Below are 21,591 nucleotides of genomic sequence, written 5' to 3' on the forward strand. Positions count from 1 at the left end.
GATTCTCAGGATTTCTTGAACAAGTGACAGCCTTGCTAAATATGGCCTATTACACAGACCACTCAACAACAGCAGCTAGGGAGAGAATGTATGTAATGAGCCTTCATCAAATGCAACCTCTCCTCACAAAAACCCCCCACAGTTTATTCTCAAGGGCCACATCCAGGTGCATTTAGTCTCTTTTCCAGTGTCTTAGAGCAGGTAGCTCCATTTGTTCTCCTGCTAGTTTTTACAGCCTACCAGTGTACATGATAGGCACATTTTTTCTCAACTGCTTAGATTTATGGTCCTTGGGCATTCTGGCCAAACACGCCACTTCACTTTAGAGAGTCAGTGTCACAGTTCCTTCAATTTCACAATAGGACCTACCATGAATACATAAGATCCACTGGTCCTAGGAAATGACACATTCAGAGCAATCATACTACATATGCAGTCAATATTTCCTAAAGTCTCGTACAAGCATGGCTCAGCTCTTGCGTACTCCAAAGATGCCTTAAGAAAGGCTGAGGCTGGGAACACATTTCTACCACCAACAACTACACAACAGCCTACAACCGCCAATCCTCTTTCTCAAAAGGCATCCAGGAAACCAGGTATAACCTGAAGGCCGGACAAATTTGTGCAACGAAGCAGCACCTGCTCCAAGGTGCTGTCATTCTCAGGGACTACACAGCCCTTCCGTATCTCAAAAATGTCACCTAGCTGTGTACAAGGAAAGGGACTGCAGGGAAGATTGCAATCAGTAACAGGATACTGCTACAAGCTTACTTAGCGTCCATATGAACCCTGTTACAGCCAACAATACCACACTTAAGTCAGCCTATTTATTATGGAAACAGTGGTTACCTCCTGATTAAAAGGCACTACCTGTACTGTAACCAAGTACCCCATCACCACTCCCTTAGCCATACACTACTCTCATGGATGTTTGTGTTAAAATGAATCAATGAATTGATCCAACTGAAAAATAGCCCAGGATTTTGAATTGTAAGGTGCTTGATGGACTTTTTGTTTTGGGGTTTTTCTTGGTTGGTTGGTTGGTGTTTTTGTTTGTTTTGTTTCCTTTTTTTTTTGTTTTGTTGGGGGTTTTTGGGTTTTGTCTGTTTGTTTGTTTTGGTTGGGTTTTGGTTGGTTTTTTTGGGGGCAGCTAGGGTAGAGTTTTTGTGTGAGTGTGTTGAGGGATGTGAGCAGGGTATGAAAGGACAAAGGTAGATCAACTCCCTGATCCAGCTACAGAGCAGTAACTTGATAAGCTTCACCCCCCACAGTGGCCACACCGACTTAAGCTATCCATACTCTCTTTTCTCAACTATCCACCTTCATTTTACCTGCACAATATGAGCACAAGAGTGTCTGCCCTGCATAGAAGCCATTTAAAACCAGCCTTTTTTGCTAAGCTGTTTATCAGATCAGTTCACTGCATGAGTACAGAAATGCTTGTAGTGACACAATACAATGGACAACACAAGCCCCTGAATGACCACAGGAATATAGCACAAAATTGCACTGAAGCTATTTAAACAGTAATCTTATCAATAGCACACCTCTATGAGGTTGAATGAATGCTGAAACAATATAAGCTTCTGAGGGAGGGAAAAGACCTTCCTACAATCAACTGTTAATACAGTTGCCCATGCTACCCCTCCATTCCAGTTTGCACTGTGCAGTGAGAGGAACTGATTATATACACCCGTGCCAAGAAATGAAAGGGTCAACATGAGAATGGAAACAGCAGCCAGGAAGAATGCAGGACTAGTTTTCTTGATAGCCGTGCCAATTTAAAGTGTTTACAATTGCATCTTGTGCAAATGTTTCTTTCTAAAGGTGTAGTTGCATGATCAGCCTTTGTCAATCTAAGGATGCACTGCAGGTGAAAGCTCATCACCTGCCCAGCTGCACACTCCAGCCACTCTACTTGATCTGCTCCAGAAATCACACAGCCACAGGCAAGTCAGATCACTTCAAAGATCTGACTGAACAGCCACTTTAGCAAATACGGAAAGATACCACTTAACTTTCAATCAGATGCAGGTACACTCTCTTTCAGACATAAGAGTGTTAGGATGCAGTCAGGACAGAAAGAGGGCAGTGACTCCATTTTAGGAGCAGGCCACAAAACATCTTAAAAGGAAAAAGAAAAAAAAAAAGGGAGAAAAAGGAAGTAATCGAGCATTAAGCAGAATATAACACTATTTGTGGTGACATTTGCAAAAACCTACATCCAGACATGGGCATGTCAACAAGTTAAATATAATGTTACAGAACAGTTCTAGTCGGAAGTGACCTACAATGATCATCTAGTCCAACTGCAATCATTTTCTTATTCTGCATGTAAACAATTCCTGTTTCAATGCATATTTTAGACATCAGACTTTGGAGAAAAATACATAAAACAGAAGATTGAGGGCAGAACCCAAGGCGTCTAGTTGGGAGAATGACCAGCATAAGCCACTGTTAATCACTACAACTCATAACAGCAAGCATGTTATAGCTCAAAAAACAACCCCAAAACAACAAACAAGAAAAAAAGAATAAAAATAAATAAACAAAACCCAAACAAAAACTCAAACCTTTTTCACTCTGACCATCCTCCTATACCACAAGACGCCAAGGTCTTAAAAGAGAGAAAAAGGGTAAAGAAAGGGTAAAGGGAAGTCAGACATACAATATCGTAAGAAGCCCTGGCAAGAGGGAAAGAAAGTACAAAGAAGAGCAGGGTTAGTATCAAGAAAAGAAGAGTAGATTAGGGTGAAGCCCCAAAGCAGGAAAGGGGAGGCAGCGCTCAAGAAAAATTGAAGAGGGAAAGAGGGAGGGGAATTCGGAGCATCCGGCTGTGCAATTAAGTTAGTGTCCAGAAGAGAACACATCCCCAGTCAGCTTTACTGTCATCTCTCTTCATCCTTCCCCTATTATTTTCTGTAGTTCAGAAGCTGAACTATACCAGGACATCTAACAAGTTACAAAAAAAAAAAAAAAAAAAAAAAAAAACCTTCCTTTAGAAATTACTGCCAAAAAAAAAAAAAAGAAAATATCTCATTTCTCAGTGACAATGAAGACACTACTGCCCTCACTTGGTAGCCACTGTAGAAATCGCTCTCTCAAGAACTATACTAGCAAATCTATGAAGATACTCATCAGATTAAATCTATCCTTAAATATACAGGTAGGAGAAGCAAAGGGGGGAAAAAAAGAAACCAAAACAAACCCAGGAACAACAAACTCCATCACGTAGCTAACTGTAAGTGGTAAGGTTAAGAAAGCGAAAAATTCTTTGCACCATATTTTTCTGAGCTTTAACTACATATGAAGTCAGAGCAGCTGGCAACAGAAGAGAGTTTGGAAGCTTGGATCCCCTTTCCACATATTTCCAGAGCTTAAAGTATTTGAATTTCTTTTCAGTTTAACTGTAACCTTTCTGAATTTAGCACTAAAATAGCACTTGTTGACAATGTGCTTTCAACCAGATCTTAGAAGATCCTGAGCCCAAGCAAGCAAGCTATTGCAGAAAGTCATGGCTTTTTCACGAAGCAGAAGGCAATTAGGTCCACCATGCTCATCTGCTTCTTATTTAAGTATGCGCGTCTTCAGAAATATGCGGATATGAACTCCTAGCAGACATAGACAATACATCTAAACAACAGAGCTTCTTTTCTTTACCTTGCAAATGTTTGCATTAGCTTCCTACTACAGAGACCGTCCATAATTTATCCATGCCCATAGAATTTTCTTTTCCATACAAATCAATTATTAAAAAGGGATTTCAATTTTCTAGAGCTCTCAGTATGTAAACTTTCTCTTCTACTAGGATGCTGTTATCTTAAGGGATATCATGGGCTAATTCAGCAATGCATTAAAAAATACAAAACATTTAATGACTCAAAAGTACTATCAAAAAAGCCCAAGCTTTAAACAGCAGTAGCTAACACCAGCTTAATGCATTCTCCCAGAGCTGGTTCGACAGCCTTACTAGCCTCAAGTGCAAGTTTGCAAATGGAAATGCAAGTTATTTCTAGAGCCTCTATCAATAGCCTCTGGATGTTAGAAGAGTGACACATCACAAGTACAACACTGGCAATAGTGCACACCCCTTACACCGTGTTTCACACTTGCTTGGGATGGAAGAGTGTTACTACTACTGAAAGAGTAGTTACAGTGACCTTCACTCTATAGTTCTACAGCTTTAAGTACTACACTTCACTGTATCTTTCTTCCACTGTAGTAACAAAGCTACTCATCCACCACACTTGTTCTCACCAGGAAGGACAGGAGACACGCATGCTACAGAATGTCTTGCTTCAACAGAAATTTACAGGTTATTTCTAGAGACAGTAAGGTCAGAGGAAAGGGCTTACAGTAAGAGTGAAAAGTAGGATAACTTCAACCCCTATAAATTCTTCTAGGTGTTAAAACTTGAGATCAGTATAAATTCTTGAGATCGCTTACAATCTTTCAGAGGATGATTTTGTTCAGGAGACCCCACTCTTTGGGCAATTCCATTCCAGGGACCCCGCTCTTTTGGCAATTTGGCTTGGGGCAGCAGGGAGGAGGCATTCTTTCAGCTATTTGGCTCAGAAGGGCCCCCACTCTTTTGGCAATTTCATTCTGGGCCCCCCTCTTTTCTAATTCCTGGCCAGTTCTAAGAACAGAATATTTGTCACCTGAAAGGGCCAAGATCCTAAAAGCAATTTACAGAGACTATATGGTAAGGTGGCACAGAAAATAAAGGGCAAGCCTGATGTTTTCCCAGTAACACAATTTACCACAAGCACATGCTGCAACATTCTGCACGAGCTATTTTCCTAAGCACTAAAGGCTTCGTGCCCAGGTATCTCATATTCCTATAACCCAGCCAAAGAGTGATGAAGGCACAAATAACTGTGGCCAGTTCCTCATCTGCCAGGATAAGACTGTTCCCTAGCCAAAGCATTACTCGAGGGCACTGCTATGTGGGAGCCTGCAATCAGCCAGGAATCCAAGAGTATTCCTAAACTGGAGGATGGACTGCCCACATGTGGAGGCGCACCTTCAGCCAAAGGAGACTATTTCATCAAGTGAAACTCTTCAAAATGCTATCTTCTGCTCACTAACACAGCCTCTTAAGAGCTGCTTGAAGCAGAGCAGTATTTCCCCCCACTGTGATCTGATCTTCTCCAAGTTCTGGATTACTCCATAGGCCTTGCAATGCAGAGACCAAACACAACACTGCTGTGTATTGCTGGTAGTTAAGTGTGTGTGATCTGAATGGTTCAACAACTGGACCCACATTGCTCTGACTTTTTACAAAGAATTTTCTTGTAAGACTTACCAAATGAATTAAAAAAAAAAAATAAATAAATAAAAAAAGATACGGACAGGTGAAATTTTCCACTATTAGTCAGACAGGAAAATTTCCTGCCACTTCAGTGCATTCTTCTGACCCCACTTCATCTAAACCAGCAGTTCTTATTGTTAACAATGTGAAATATTACAGAGGCAACCAAGGAAAAAAAGTGGATATCTGTTCTGTATCCACCATCCGAAGGATATCAAATCTGTTTTGGCCTGAATTCAGATTTGCTGTCTCATATTGCAGGTTTTAACTACAAGTTTTCAAAGTTGGATTTCTCCTGCGTTGACTGAACTCTTTTTCACCAGGAAATGGACTTGGGGCAGACTGGGGGGACAGCCAGAAGATGCAGGAGGAATGGTCCCCTATCACAGCATTAACTTGGGTGACCTCTGTGATACATAATACAGAAGAGATATTACAGCTCAGAGCATCAAGGAATAGGAAACACCTTCCCCCATCTTTATGTTATGTACTGCTTGTATTCACTGTCTAAATTGAATAACAAGTGATATCAAAGATATTAATTTTCATTAACTTGTTTCCCTGGCCTTACTACATTTCCATTCTCCCGAAGATCCTCCCCATCTAATGAATCTTGTCTTTCTAAAATCTGAGGAAAGGGGTAAGTTAAAAAAATTAAGGACACCTACTAACACGGTATACAAGAGATATTCCAAAAGCCTCTAAACAGAAATACTACGAGAGATCTTCTACCCCAAAACTATAGCTGGAAATTGGAAAGGTTAAACTGAGGTTGGCTGTACACCGTTCAGTTTCCACACAAACTGCTGCCAACAATACAGCCTCCCTGGCAGCAGCAATGGTAGAAGCAGCAGTGGTATTGTGAACAGCTCTAGCAACCTCTCTCCTTTTCACTGCAGTTTCTCTTTCTGCAGCAGAAGAGAGGAGATGCCCTTCACTCCCAAATTCAAAACTTAGAATAGAGAAGGGACACAGGTCTATTTTATTGTTCTGAAACACCTGCCCACGTCTCACCTAGTCACAGCCAAGCCACACAGGTGCACACCAGCTTGGATGAAGACAACAACCAATTCCTTTTACCAGCAACTACACAGTGCTACAGAGCTCACTTTCAACAACAGCACATTTGCCTTTCCTCTGGCTGCACTTTCTCTTGGATCAGAGAGAGGGAAAGAGCAATCAAAAGCAAGCAGCAGGGTGGCAGTAGTAGCAGCAGGAACAGAAAAATCAAGGGAGAAATCCTTACCAATTCCTTCAGAATCCAGAAGTACTCTCAACCTCCAGACTTAACAGTACATCGCCCAGAGGTGTCCCAGCTCTCTGCCTCCCTGTCATACTTCTGACTTCCCCTGTAAAAGTCACCTAAAGTCACCTTTAGCATTCAGATCCTGGCAGATTACTGCCTTCCCTCCCCAAGTTTTAAGAGTTCACTATAAGCCTGACAAGCAAGCTTGAGCTCCACCTTCAGCAGGCCACCTACTAGGCAAGTGACATGCAGCACTTTTCCCTGTTGACCTAGCAATTTACAAAACATGTCACAGAGCCCACACTTATCTCTAGAAATTCCCAAATCCACCACAACACATCAAACTTGGATTGGCCCCTAACCCACACCCCTACACCATCTTAACCCAAACAACCTACCCTTTTACTGCCATGCATTCAGGGAGAACACTGCCCAAGGGGTTGTATGCAGCTCTTTGCCGTATCCCCAGCATTACTTCAGGAAATGAACTGACCACAAGGCAAAACTTGTCATAAGCAAGTCATTTTGGAAATATATGACTGGATCATTAAATATTTACGTAAGATGTTACTTGGTTTTGCATGAAACTTGGCAGCTCTGGAATGCTTATTTGAGACATCTAGCGAGGGCCTGGAAAACGAGGCAAAGAATTAAAAAGACCCTCAAGTGGAAAGAAGGAAAGAAGAGTTAATCCCTTTTCTCTCAAGAAAGGGCTATGGAAAAAGCACATATTATGATAGCCTTTTCCATGACTGCACACAGAGTTCCTGCCTAAATGTCCTGGAAATAACCAGTGTAGTGTTTCTATAAGCACGCTCTATACATTTGATGCTTGAAGTCACATTCTCGGTCCCTCTTCTCTCCCCTTCCCATGCATTAGACTTTGGCTTCCCTGTCAGCCTATTAACCACCACTTTGTTTAGGGAACTAAGGTGCTGTAGAAAGTTGTTTGCACCATTCAATTCTCTTCTTGGTTCCCATTAACTGCTGGTACAATCAGGATGAAAAGAAACAAGACATCCTAAAGGAATTGTTCAATGGATTAGAACTGGTAGAGGAAACATACAGATATTTCCATTTTTAACACTATTAAGTTCTGGACTCCACAAAGCCACATGGGACACAGTTCCCTCGCAGTACAGGACAGAAAACCAAAGCCTAGACACCATCACAACTCCCTTTCTCTAACATGAGTATTTTCCACAGCATCCACCTGATATGTCAGTTAGCAACTGAGTATGAATATGAGCCAAAGCTTGTAAGGGAATTACTAAACATAAAAAAGAACTTTTAGTAACATCTCTAAGATTGCAGAGTTTCTTTAACCAAAGATGGATAAAATTATTCAAACAGTTCATAGGAACATCACAGAATGGTTTGGGTTGGAAGGAACCTTAAAGATCATCTAGTTCCAACCCCCCTGCCATGGGCAGGGACACCTTCCACTAGACCAGGTTTCTCAAAGCCTCATCCCACCTGGCCTTGAACACTGCCAAGGATGGGACCACAACTCTGAGTGTGACCATCCGGTCAACTCCTTATCCAGCAAGTTGTCCGTCCATCAAATCCATGCCTCTCCAGTGTAGAGAGAAGGATGTCATGCAGGACAGTGCCAAATGCTTTGCTCAAGTCCAGTTAGATGATATCAGTCACTCTTCCCTTATCCACCAATGCTGTCACTCTTTTGTAGAAGGTCACCACGTTTGCAAGGCACAATTTGCCCCTACTGAAACCACGTTGACCGTCACCAATCACCTCCTCATTTTCCATGTGCCTTAGCATAGTTTCCAGGAGGATCTGTTCCACAATCTTGCTGGGCACCAAGGTAAGACTGACTGGCCTGCAGTTCCTCAGGTTTTCCTTTTTTCCTTTTTTTTTTTTTAAATGGGACTTATATTTCCCCTTTTCCAGTCAGTAGGAACTTCACCAGACTGCTGTGCCTTCTCAAGTATGATGGATAACGGCTTGGAAACTTCATCCACCAGTTCCCTCAGGACTGATTGTTCTCATTGTGAAAAATTTTCCTCCTCTTGTCCAATCAGAATCTCCCCAGGAATAATTTGTGCCTATTGCCCCTTTGTCTTTCCCATGTGACTCCTTGTAAAAAGGGAGTCTCCATCTCCTTTGTAGCCACTCTTTAAATACTGGTGATAAGGTCTCCCCTGAGCCTCCTTTTCTCAAGACTGAACAAACCCAGCTCTCTCAGCCTTTCCTCACATGGCAGGCTTCCCAGTCCTTTGATCATCTTTGTGGCTCTTCTTTGGACCCTCTCCAGCCTGTTCACATCTTTTTTGTATAGTGGGGACAAAAACTGGACACAGTATTCCAGATGTAGCCTGACAAGTACTGAGTGGGATAATGCCATCTTTATCTCTACTGGTGATGCCCTTGTTGATGTAACCCAGCATCCTGTTGTCTTTCTTTGCCACAGCTGCACACTGTTCACTCTTATTGAGCTTGTTGTCCACCATGACACCCAGCTCCCTTTCCACAGAGCTGCTCTCCAGCCAAGCAGATCCCAGCCTATGCTGTACTCTTGGATTGCAATTACCCTGGACCAAGCTTTCCAAGACCATCGCGTTCTCCAAATGTATATGTTTGATGCAAAGGTCCCAGCTACATTTCCCCAGGCTGTGAATCACAGATGGCCAATCTATACAATAATTGTCCTTTCCAGCTCCAGATTATGAAATATCTGTCAATTTAACAGATGTACAGCAGCACACTTTGTCTACTTTTTAAGTATGTACTAGAAAACTGTTCAACACCACATTTTTTAATCCAACAGACAAGGATCTTAAGTCACCTAGTGCTGCTTTATGCCTTAAGCACAGCTTCAGTCTTATTTCAAGCCTCAAGGAGGAAAAAAAACCAAAAACCAAAACCAACTACCCCACTCCCTCCAAACAGATCACTGAATACCCCCCAAAATGAGTCTATTAGCAGCATTCCTTCTAGAGGTGGACCAGGTCCAAAATATGCAAGAGGAAGTTTGATAGAGTTGAGGGAGGCAATACCAGAAAAGTAGTATTGTAATGAAAAATGATAATATAGAGCACATTCACTGATACTATTCTTAGTAACTCTACAGAAGCCTGATACCTGACTCTGCTGACCTAAGACTCCACCTGTACAGCTTATTCCAGGTGGAAATGGCTACAAAAGGAGCCTACTCAACATCAGCACTACCTAAGTTCTACTCAATGTTCTTTTAGGAGATCCTTCAAAGGAAACTTTTTCTTCAGTCTTCCATGTGGAAAGTGAGACACAAGTTACACGTACTGGATCCATAATCCCTTTCTTCTCCTCAGCACTGCAGCCTCTAATTCTGCTCTAGATCGTATCATGACAAGCCTAGTTGTGCCAAGAGAAACCAGGCCTAAGGAAGTGTCTAATCAAACATCACAAGTGTGCGTTAAACAAAATCTGTTTCTTTTAAAGATCATTACATCTAATGGTTTCTCAATAGCACTCCTCTTGTGGCAGAGGTCATCAACTTCACTGAAATAGTCAGGTTCCTCTTTTACTTGCAATATGCAAAGCATAACACTGCAGAGGAACATAACCTTTCAGCCAGACTAAGAAAAAGGGGAAAACAAACTTAAGAGAACAACCCAGAAGGTCACCCTGACTATACTTCAGAGACTACCTACCTTCAAAAGGCAAACTCAAAACATTGAAGTCACCATAGTGCACCACAGCACTAGTGGAGGTCCTGAAAAAAACATTCTTCTTTTCTGCTGGTGGGTTTCCCCTTAGATTGCTTCAATACGACCACTAATTTCAGGCCCTGATCTTACCTCCCAATTCCCTTCCACTTTTAAGCAGTGTGTTGTTTAGGGTTTTTTCTTAAGGAAGAAAAAAAAAAAAAACAGCTTCACGCATAGTCATTAAGTATTCCCCCCTCCCTGCACAGCTAAAATTTTGGCCTAGCTTTAAACCATAGCATCACACTGTGTGAGGCAATAAAAGGGTCTCTCACAGCACTGAACCTAAATTGTTAAATGGAAAGCAGAAAAGCTAAATAGGAAGCCAGAATCCAGTAGCTCGACGTTCCTTACCTCACCAACCAAATTTGCAAATTCACTGTATGGGAAAATCCAAGCAGCTAAAACTAGGGACCACTAGTGCCATCTGGAGGCCATACAGAGCAGCCCACCTAAAGTTTTCTGGCAACCTCTAGAGAACACCCTAGCATGAGCAATGAGAGCTTGCCAGCACATGCTGCACAAACATACCAACTCTACAGCCATAGAAGAAAGGAAAAGCTTAAGAGTAATTAAAGATATTGGTTGGAATAAGTTTATACCTTTCATCTGAAAGCATTCAACTATAAGTTTTGCTACAAGCCTTCAGCCATAGCTGACACTACAGCTGAAATTGCCTAATGGGCAGCAGAAGTTCAGTAACAGAACTATAGCTACCCTCCAGAGTCAGGACTGTCCTTTGACCAGAGATATCATCTCATTATTCCCTCTACACCATTCCCACAGACATACTGGTAGAGCTCACCATATCACAGAGCAGCATTAAGATACCAAGTGCCACATTTAGTCTCCATATACTAGCTACCTCTCACAGAGAGCTCTACGATGGGATGCAATTTGAAGGAAAGACCAAGTACCATTTGTAATACTGTGGTGTCCTGAACATATGTTCCATTTGTCATGTATGTGGACAACATGTACTCCAGCTTTGATTATAGTTTAAACAAATGGAATCTAAACACATTTAAGACTTAAGGATTTTAGAATGCTGAAAAGTGATTTGCAAGTACTACTGCCACACGGGATCTTACCAAGATAGAGTCCAGAAATGTTAAGAACAATGCTTTCAGATGGATACCCAGAAAGAAAACTTACTTGGTGGCAGTAAGTTTCTACCTGTCACTTGAAAGCATTCAACTGAAAAGTGATTTTACAGGGGCCATTTGAGTGCTCAGGTCTTGAGCCATGCCATCCACTGCTCTCCCTTTGTCCACTCTATATCACATCATGACAAGCCTAACTGTGCCAAGAGAAACCAGGTCTAAGGAAGTATCTAAACAAACATCATGACTGTGTTTTATATGAAGTCTTTTGACTTCATGATCTTTTAAAGATCATTACATCTTATGGTTTCCCAACAGCACTCCTTTTCTGGCAGAGATCACCAACTTTACAAAACAGTCCTTTTCTACCTGGAACATGCAAATTCAGTTGGTGAGAGGTAAGGAACCTGGAGCCACTGGATTCTCAAGCAAAACATGTTACTCTACTGTCAGAGACAAAAATGCTATCTATCACAGACTTGGCACGCTTGCCTCCAGAGTAGAACATTTGCCTCTTACACAGATGGATCTTTCCAGAAGTAAACTCCGTTACAAGAAGATAAGCAGAACTATCTTTAAGATATCAAGAATGGTGTAAATTGTATTTGGGAGGCCTGCTATGCACTCCCCATTTTCAGAACATCCTGGCAATCTACTCATATATTCAACCAATGATCTTGTTTCCCTCTTCACTTGCCAATAACATGCAATATTAGCAACTAACAATTTAACTGCTGATTCTCAAGAGAAAAGTCTTACATGCCAGGCACATTTAAGGCTCCTTTTCTAAAGTGAATATAGTTGTCAAGTTTTCCACTGACCAAGATGAGCTACCCCTTCCTGCCCCCCTTTAGGGAAATAATCTGTTCACATTGTCTCTGCAGGCAGGGGCACGGCACAACACAGCTGAAGGGGATCAGCTTGTCAATTTAAAGGAGGATATTTCTTCTGGGATCATTATTAATATATCCTTTTGGATCCAATATCCGCTTTGGATAAAGGTAAGTTGGATTTAGTATCTGCCTAAGTCAGAGCCATGCAGGCTTGAACCCTAGAGATACTCTTTCTTGGTACATCAGATGTGCTTATAAGACTCAGTGTTGCTCAAAACTGTTGCAGACAGTTCTACGATGATCTCTTCTCAAACACTACTACAGTTAAATTTCTGATCTGTTGGAAATTCAGAGGGGTGATTATTTCAAATGTATTAGTTACTATACACAGGTTAGTTAAATGTAAATGTCTACTATACACAGACATTTAGTTAAATATCTTTATTTTTGGTAAGTAAGTGTTCCTCCTGGGAATCTTAAGTATCTTTCATGGCTTATATGCAAAAGGAAATTGACATCTTGCCAGATAAGAACAGTGAACTAGTCTAAGCCCACTTAATCCTATAGAAAATACAAACACTGACCTAAAATTTAGAAGAACAATTGAAAGTAGTAAAACAAAAGCAAATATAAACAACAGGTCTCCAACTGCTTTTGTCTTTAGGATTAAGCAGGAATCGAGAAAGTTTAGGTTCCCTTCACCTGGGAGGATAGAGAATTGGCACAAAGACACCAAGAGTCCAAAGAAGTTTCAAGAAGAACCCGACCTTGTAAGCGAAAACACCAATCATTGTGTGTGTGGCCATTCATCCTTGAATTACATATGTAATAAAGTCCCTCACTTAAAGATCCTATAATCTATATAAAGAAAAATTAGGGGACACAGCATAATGAGGTATTATATAAACTTTGCAGAACTCCCTAACTGGCACTTCCCTCATTTGCTATTGTGTCTAGATTACAGAGGCAAGCAAAAACATCTCTGGATCACAGAGAAAGAAGAAATCTTCTCTACCTGGCCAATCCTTCCTCGTAGAGATAGATGACAAGCGGATCATAGGATGTAACCAGAACATAGAGGCGCACATCGAACTTGAAATCTGAAATACAGTTGTCAAGAGTCAGTGACTGTTAAGTATCTTTCAGACATCATATCCAGATGAGGAATTTCAACAGACCCTGAGAGCAATAAACCATTATCTGCTAGTGACGCAGGTGCCCAAAGCTTTCCCAGTTGAAAAGCTTCTAGATTTTAAGGAATTTTCTAGTTACATTTTTCCAGTACCAGAGAAAGACAGACCACTCAATTACTCAACCAAATGCCTGCAAAGGTTGCAGAGATCCTCATGTGTGGGTTGGGGGAAGAGAGAAAAGCAATTCCTAAAGCATACTCACCATCTATGAGCAAGGGGTTGCTGATGTAACGAGAAACCAGGATGTTGTCTTCCAGGACTATCTGGTTTGGCTGCAGAAGAACAGAGAATACAAGAGTGAAAAAACAGGAGGCTTAAGGAATAAGTCAACTAGATCAAAACCACCATTTTTTCCAGCCTTTCCCTCCTAAAGCCACTCTGTGTCAACAACTATGTCCAAGTGGGGAGGAGCCAAAAATCAAAATGAACACACACCACTGTCAGTCACAACATACTTATGGTAATTAGATCCAAACGAGAAGCCTGGGAATGATTACATTGCTGGGGGAAAAAATAAAAAAATTGCCATTCAATCTTCCAGTTCAGTGCTCCTTAGAGTAGAATACAGATTTAAGAGCCACAAGGCATTGATGTAAAATAGGCAGGAAAACACGCACGTCTAAGAAGTGACTGTCATTCAGTTTGCTTCTCAAGCGTCTAGTCAGAAACATGGCGGAGGGGTTTAAAAGACACTGGAAGGATATAGGTGGTGAGCAATCACATGTGAAAAATATTACTCCAACTTGTGATCTTTACAGCTAGATCCTGAGCTGGTATCCAACCTTTTTGCCTACATGAGTAAATACCTTCTTCTGAGGTTCAGTTCACAACAGAAGCTAATGGTACCAGGAAGATGCTACCCTTGTAGCTCAGAACAGAAAGCTCTATCTATGAAAAATACATCACGAAGTCATGGGATTTGTTGAAAAAAAGCTTTTACTTTTTGCTGTTTGCAAGACTCTCTCTTGTAAGCAGTTTTAACTACTCATACAAACAGTTTTTTGCAAAACATGTGGCTCTTTTGCAAGCTGAAGGCAAAGAAGAGAACCCCATTACCCTGCCTTTACCCAATTTTGCATGTGTTCACCCCATCACCAGCAGGAGCTGGTGTTCACCCCAACATGAGCAGGAAGCCTAGACATGTAGAGCGCACATATACAACAGTGAGGGGAAAAAGTTCAACTTCCCTCAGCACATCACACAACAGTGACAGACTGATTTATTATGGATCAGAGAAATTCAAAGCTTTGCTATTTTGTTGGAGGTTTTTTTGTTGTTGTTTTTAAACACTTTTGGGATGAGACTCTAGATTACACTCCCTTAATGGCGTCACACTGAAGGAGATTTAACTCATTGGGCCAAACTAGCTGAAGTGTTTCTGGAACAGATATACACAAAGGGAGATCGGCCCCAGAAGTGTCTTTTCCCCAGTCCATGGCCGACTGCCCTGTAAGCCTGAGCTCGTTCCTCTCTTTCAAGCAAAGAAAAAGCTGAGCGCAGCTCTGGAAATACTTACCTCATACACTTGGCGAATTGCTCCCCTATTTTACGGGAAATGATCCAAGTAGGGAACAGATGAGGCAGCATGACCCCTTCAGTATAGGGAAGGCTAAAGGGGTTTGAGTGAGGGAAAACAAAATGACTCACCAGTCAGTTTTACTGCTGAGAATATTTATTAGAAACCTCTTATGTGTTTGGCTCCTGCACAGATGGAAGTGTTACCTATGACAACCTAACTCCCTGGAAAGCCCAAAAAGGGCAAAATACACTATAACCAGCACACTGAATTCAAAGAACTACTCCCATTACACCTCAGTAAGGGTACAGAGCTCTAAGATTGATATACTAATATTTCATTTTAAGGTTTCATTTTTACCTGGTCTTTTCCGGGGGGAAGAGGGAGACAAGGGGACTGTTTAGGTCACACAGAGAAACAACTAAGAAAAGCTCTGGGAATCTTCTCAAGGCCAGCCTATACCGCCAGCCACAAGGAGAACATGAAGAAGCACAGCTTCCCAAAAAACTGTCCCAGGAAGCATGAACTTGCTCTTAATAAGCTAAGACTTGAAAGTGGGTTGCACAGTAACAACAGAATACAAAGAAATAGACTGCATTTGGTTACACAACATAGGCCTGGGACTTTGCCAGCTGCTGCTCACCAATGTATGAGGAGAAACCCAGAGCAGGGCCAGTGTCTGGTTAGATGTTTCCATGCCCCTTGCCTGGAAGCTGGCATAGTTCTGCAGACAATTTTACTAAAGAATGGTCCTTTTGGTGAATACTTACATTGTTTATCAGGTAGACACCTCGACCCCTGGAAGAGGCCACAGGCTTCACTATCCATGGACCTCTGTCCTTAGAATAGGTACCTGGTTAAAAGAAAACAGCACAAGTCTGAAACATTTTCCATTTTGCTTATTTACAGAGGAGCAAGAATCAAGAATGTTGTCTACAGTAAAAGCTTCAGAAAACTCCACGAGGAGATCAAAGTCTACTTCTTTGATGTCCTATTTTACCTCCTGGGATTCACTGCAATTATTACTGCCCCTCCCTAAAGTCCCTCCTGCTCCGCCAATAGATTAGTTTTTCTGCTTTATACCTCCTTTTGGCACTTCTCTCTTCAGTACTCCCACATAACATGGGTTATTGTGAAGTTGATCATCAACACTGTGTGCATAAAAAAAGGCTCAATTCTGGACCCTTAAGCGCACATTAGCTTCTTGGGAACTTACGCAGGCATGAAGAAAGCAGCAGAGTAGAAATTATACAAAGAAATTGTGGGCCTTTTCCACTGTCTTTCCAGCTCCCTGTAATTTTGTTGCCTTAGCCACTGGCACGCTCAACAGGCTAGGATATTAAAAATAAATTCCCTTTATCCCACCCATTTATTTTGCTTTAGGTCAGCCATTCACTTACTGCAGAAGTTCTGGTACTCTGTCGGGAGGATAAAGGTCTGAGGTAAGATATGGAATGTTTTGAATCCATGGGCCAGCTGCATACGACTGACATTCTTGTACAGTCTGTCCTTCCGTGTCAGTTCATATGACCTAGAGTCCCAAAACAAGAGACTATATTTCCCTGACACACATAAAAAAAAAAAAAACCAAAACCCCACACATTACAGCAACCTTTTGTCCTAGTTACTAAAGCATTTGTAGCCCTGTCAGATGTCTAAACCCTAACCTGCAACTACTCTTCAGTTTTATTGTCTCTGTCCCATGGCCACATTAATATCCATTCCCAAGACAGACTGAAGCACAGCAAACCGTTATAACAGTGTTTGTAAACTTTAGCATAGTTTGTAAACTTTAGGTGACATACGACTATATCTCTATAACTAAGAACCCAAAGCCCAAAATACTTATACCACCAAATATAGAAAAAGGAAAAACAAACAAACAAGCAAGCATAAAAAACCACCCAAAAAAAACCACAAAAAAACACCACACCAAACAAAACCAAATCCAGTATTTGGGCTATAGACAGGCACTTCAACTCCTATACTATCTCTCCAAAAAGACCATTTAGAACGAAGACAGCATGTGGCACAGGCCCAGTGTGGTGGGACTTTATGGTAACATGTACACTCTATTTTTTTTTTAACAGCTATCTATATTCAGATTTTTGCAAATCATCACAAAGGTGTTCGCAAAACAAGATATCAAGGCCTTACCTAGGGAAGTGATTGACTTTCTGAATATCTGTAAGAGAACGCAGCAAGTAAGTCTTCAAGTGTGATCCTGTCCACATGAGATTGTAATCGCTGCTACCAGGTTGCGCCTAAAAAGCAACATAAACACACCACACAAAAGAACATAGAACTGATGAAAAGCACCACCACTTGTTCTATATACTGTGACTTTACGTCTATGACCAAAGCAATTCTTGTTTAAGACAAATCTCCTCTATCCATCTCCAGTATTAGGGCAACTGTAGCCAGACCCCTGTCCACTAATGCTGGGAAATAACCACATCATATTTTTCTAAACAAACTTGTGGGTTTGTTCTTTTTACAGACCGTTTAAACACAACTTCTAAAGTATTTTAGATTTCTTCAGGAAACTTGTGAGATCAAAGCCTCAACTTGGTGTTATTCAGAAGAAAATCCACCATATATACACATCTCTCAAACTGTCATTAGCTGCATACGGGACATTCTTTAAAGCAAGACAGGTGCTAGAAGAGAAATACAAAACACTACACCGATGCTTCTGTGAGCTTGCAAAAGCTGAGAGATTAGATCCTTTAGATCTTTCCAAGGGTGTGAGATGATGCTTTAAAAGCAAGAAGAGAAAAAACACATTACCCAACTTCAGCATCTCTTTTTCCCCTAATTTTGCAGGCTTAAGGCTAAAGGGTACTCCTTTAAGAAACCAAACCACAATACATTGCCTGTCTGACTGGCAGAGTAACACAGCAACTTCTAATACCCTCATTAGAGCTGAAGTTCATTGCACTCACCTCATGGAATCCATGGGCAGTAAGAATGCTTCGAACCAGGCGGCCATCTGCTTGCACAATCTTATAGGACAAGTGGTAGCGCTCTGTTAAGAGGCCAAGAGACACAATACTAGAGTCTGCACTTAGAATAATATACTGAAAGTTGCCTATGCTACCAAAAAGGAGAGAAGAGAAACAGGTTGCCCGAAGAAGTGGTGAATGCTCCATCTGTGGCAGTGTTCAAGGCCAGGTTGGACAGAGCCTTGGGTCTAGTGTGAGGTGTCCCTGCCCATGGCAGGGGGGTTGGATCTAGATGATCTTAAGGTCCTTTCCAACCCTAACTATTCTATGATTCTCTGACTCAGTACAGCTGTACTTAACCCACAGCGGAGCATCCACGCTGTAGCAACACATAACAGACAAAGGGTGGTAGGAAATGCCTGTCCATCTCTTGGGGCGCTAACTCAAACAATGCATTGAACTGACTTACATCAATCCTTAGGTATAATATTGCTGAAACACTAAACCTGATCATTATTAAAAATGAAATACAGGACATTCTAACACATCCCCAGTTTGAGTTTGCTTTAAACAGCTCTTTATATAGACTGCTTTATAACATTCCAAACATGATTTCAGCTCTTTCTTCTCTATTCGAGTTTTGTATTCCTAGCTAAAAGTAATCATCCCACATGCCCCTCACTGGCATGGCTAGCTATATGATCACTTTTTAGATCTTCAAAACCCAAAATAAACCACTGAATTTTTGTTCATCTCTCGGTCACCTGTACTGATCTTCCAATAAATAAACTACAAAAAATAGCAGGAAATAAAGTAAACAGGACAAGGAAAGAAAAAAAGAGAAAAAAAAAATCACTATCCAAGTAGAAGGTCGTAAAAACAAAAGCAGTAAGCAGCACTGGAGGTGGAAAATCAACAGGAAGCAAACAGCAAGATCAGAGGCCAGTTGCCATACAAAAAGATGTGGCAACCTGCAAAAGAGTTCAAAGAAAACAGAGGCAGAAATTGCAGTGCTAGAATCACCTGGAGAAGGCACTTTAAATTGGTTCAAACTGAGAACAGAAAAATGAAGATTAAATTAAACCTCAGGAAATATGTTCTACCAATAAAAATAAGACTAAAGAAGAGAGTAATAAGTATCATAATCTGGGATTGGGCAAAGCTCAAGGGAATTTAACAAGTTGCACTATTCAGCAGCAGACTTAAGCCACAAAAAGCCTCTATCTCCCGAGAAAAATCAGACACACTGCACTCCAGTTAAGATACCAGTTACAATTACCATCAGCTTTTCTGCCACCATTCAAATATGTACTTAATTCACATCAAAAGGATCAGGAGTTTCCACACACAAATCACCTTCTCCACCCCTTACCCCAATAAGCCAGAAGCATTTCTGCTTGAATAGGATATTATAAATGAGGGCACCAATTACCTAAGAAAGGGAGAAGCAAGAGAAGAAAAGAAGTGTCATCATCTTCACAAAAAGCAGCTGAGTAGATTTAAGCTTTTCTCCAACTCAGCACATCCAGAATGAGCTCCCAGCCGTACACACCCACAAAGTACTAACTCTCACAATCCAGAGTAACTGTTTATAACTCTCTCTTAGAGGCTCTCCCTTATTTGACACTAGATGGGTTTGGTCTCCTGACTCAAATGCTGCCAGAGCTTATAGCCTTACCCACAGCTGTGAGGCTGTAGATGCAGAGATTTATTACCACAGCTTACTACTGCTATTACCACTGTGGGGCTGGCTGCTTCATATCCCAGTTAAAAGCGCTCAGAACTCACTGCAATGATTGATTTAAGTTCTTTGCTACAGTGTAGTCAATTTATATTCTGGTCATCAGTTCTAGCATGGCCTCCAAGTTCAAACTGCAAGCAAGCAGTTCCAACTCAAAACACATCAGGACCCAATGGAGGGGCAAATATAGACACTTGTCACAACCCAAAGACATGATAAACATTCACCAGCTGGTCAAGTGTTCCTGACCACCTCAGTGCACAAGGACAAGAGAGGATTGTCATTTCCTTCCTACCATGTCCTCTTCCCCACCACAATGAGAAGCAAATATCAAGGTAAGAGACTTCCACCTCATGCTTTCAGGCCAACAGTTGGCACTTAGTGGCACCTACCTCCAATTAGGCGGAGGTAGCTGTCATTGGTCAGAATGGCTTCTGCATGAAACACCAAGATGGGGATCCGCCTGCAGCCACCACCAGTCCACTTGATACATGGATGATCTCTGAAACAGCAAGACAGTCAGTATAAGCAATTGCTGAGTCTCATACACAGTAGTTACTTACAATGAGGACACAGCAGTTCTCCATACTTGCCCTTGCTTGCCCACCTAGCCTGCGGGCAGGACACAGGCAAACACACTGTATGAAAATAATGGTAGATTGGCGAGGAGGATTGTAAACATGCTTAAGTGACTTGCAGCTGGGGTGTAGAAAAATACATATACCATCCTAATTCTTGTCTATCCTTGTGTGTTTGACAAGTAGAACATCTGTGTTCAGATAACACAGGCCTGTGATAGAGGCACCTTATCAAAAGTGGTTGACATCCCTGCCCTGCTGTGGGACAGATCGGTGGTAAAAACTACGTCTGTGTGAATCCCTGAAAAACAGACACAAACAGCAGGTTCAGCGATCATCTAGCAAGGACTGAGCTCTGTGGTGCCTGCATCCCCACTTGTATGCCTCTGCTGGGTGCTGCTTCAGGGTTCCCCAGTTGGTGAGGTAATGAAAATAAACTTACTCTTTGCATTTCAGCCATGGCTTTGTGGTTGTTCCTGCACCCTGACTGGGCTGACTGACATGCACACGCTAGGCACCCTTGGTTCTCAGCTATAGAGGGAATCTTCCTTCTTTTGGGTTAGTCTTGCCAGTCTAAGTCAGAGTACTGTTTAATTTGTGTTTATTTTACTGAGTATAATTTGGGAGAAATCCCATGACTTTTCACAGCTACAGTTCTTTGGATTTGTAGCCTGAAAACAGGATCTATAATTCAGGGTAGGCCATAATTGCTGGTATCCACAACCAAACCTTACAATGCAGGTCCCAAGTCTCCAATTTAAGAGCTGCAAATCAATGCATGCTCCCTGGCTGTAATCCTGGGCTCTAAAGTGCATTAAAAGGCACTCATGTGGAGTTTGAGAGACTAGGACAAGGGATGAACTTGTGTGTTCTTCCTTTTTAATTTCTGCCAGATGCAGTAGAATCCAAGCTCAGAATTCAACACCGACACCCCCAGCTAGCCACTACAGGTTCTGAGATAGAATGATCAGTTCTGTCCAAAACAACAAGACTACATTGGGAATTATCATCTCAGAGAAATTAAGGACACACACAAAAAAACCCACTTACAATCTGTTACATAAAATGCCAAGGTCACAGAAAGAAAACCTGTCAACCTAAGCAACTAAGCAAATAAAACTCCAGTTGCTTATTACTCGCATCAATATCTACACAGACAAGAAGAAATAAAGACTGGCAGAGATATGTAGTAGCATTTGTCTATAAAAAGTGCAAAATCACTGCCAACGGTTTGGAGAAACTACAAAAGACAAAACACTTCCTACACTTAGAACACAGGAACAGATATAAAAGGACAACTTTCTGATGCTAGGACAAGTAAGTACTCTTCAGTGCAACTTTGGTCATCCTAACCAAGTTATTACCTTTATCACCCAGACAGATTAACTTCACAGCACCCCCATCTGCTTTCACCA

At 41.5% G+C, this 21,591-nt stretch overlaps 1 protein-coding gene across 1 annotated transcript in view; it reads right to left on the reverse strand.

Annotated features, from left to right (window-relative positions):
- TTLL5 (tubulin tyrosine ligase like 5) overlaps positions 1-21,591 on the reverse strand; it is a 138,901-nt gene that overhangs the window by 115,477 nt on the left and 1,833 nt on the right. The window contains exons 3-9 of the mRNA XM_030482434.1: positions 19,991-20,100; positions 17,858-17,940; positions 17,070-17,176; positions 16,313-16,443; positions 15,683-15,765; positions 13,599-13,668; positions 13,219-13,303 (exon numbers count right to left, since the gene is read on the reverse strand). Of these exons, the coding sequence (XP_030338294.1) occupies positions 13,219-13,303; positions 13,599-13,668; positions 15,683-15,765; positions 16,313-16,443; positions 17,070-17,176; positions 17,858-17,940; positions 19,991-20,100 (669 nt within the window). The remainder of the gene's footprint in view (positions 1-13,218; positions 13,304-13,598; positions 13,669-15,682; positions 15,766-16,312; positions 16,444-17,069; positions 17,177-17,857; positions 17,941-19,990; positions 20,101-21,591) is intronic.

Source organism: Strigops habroptila, chromosome 4, assembly GCF_004027225.2.
Source record: "Strigops habroptila isolate Jane chromosome 4, bStrHab1.2.pri, whole genome shotgun sequence".
Classification (NCBI taxonomy): Eukaryota; Metazoa; Chordata; class Aves; order Psittaciformes; family Psittacidae; genus Strigops; species Strigops habroptila.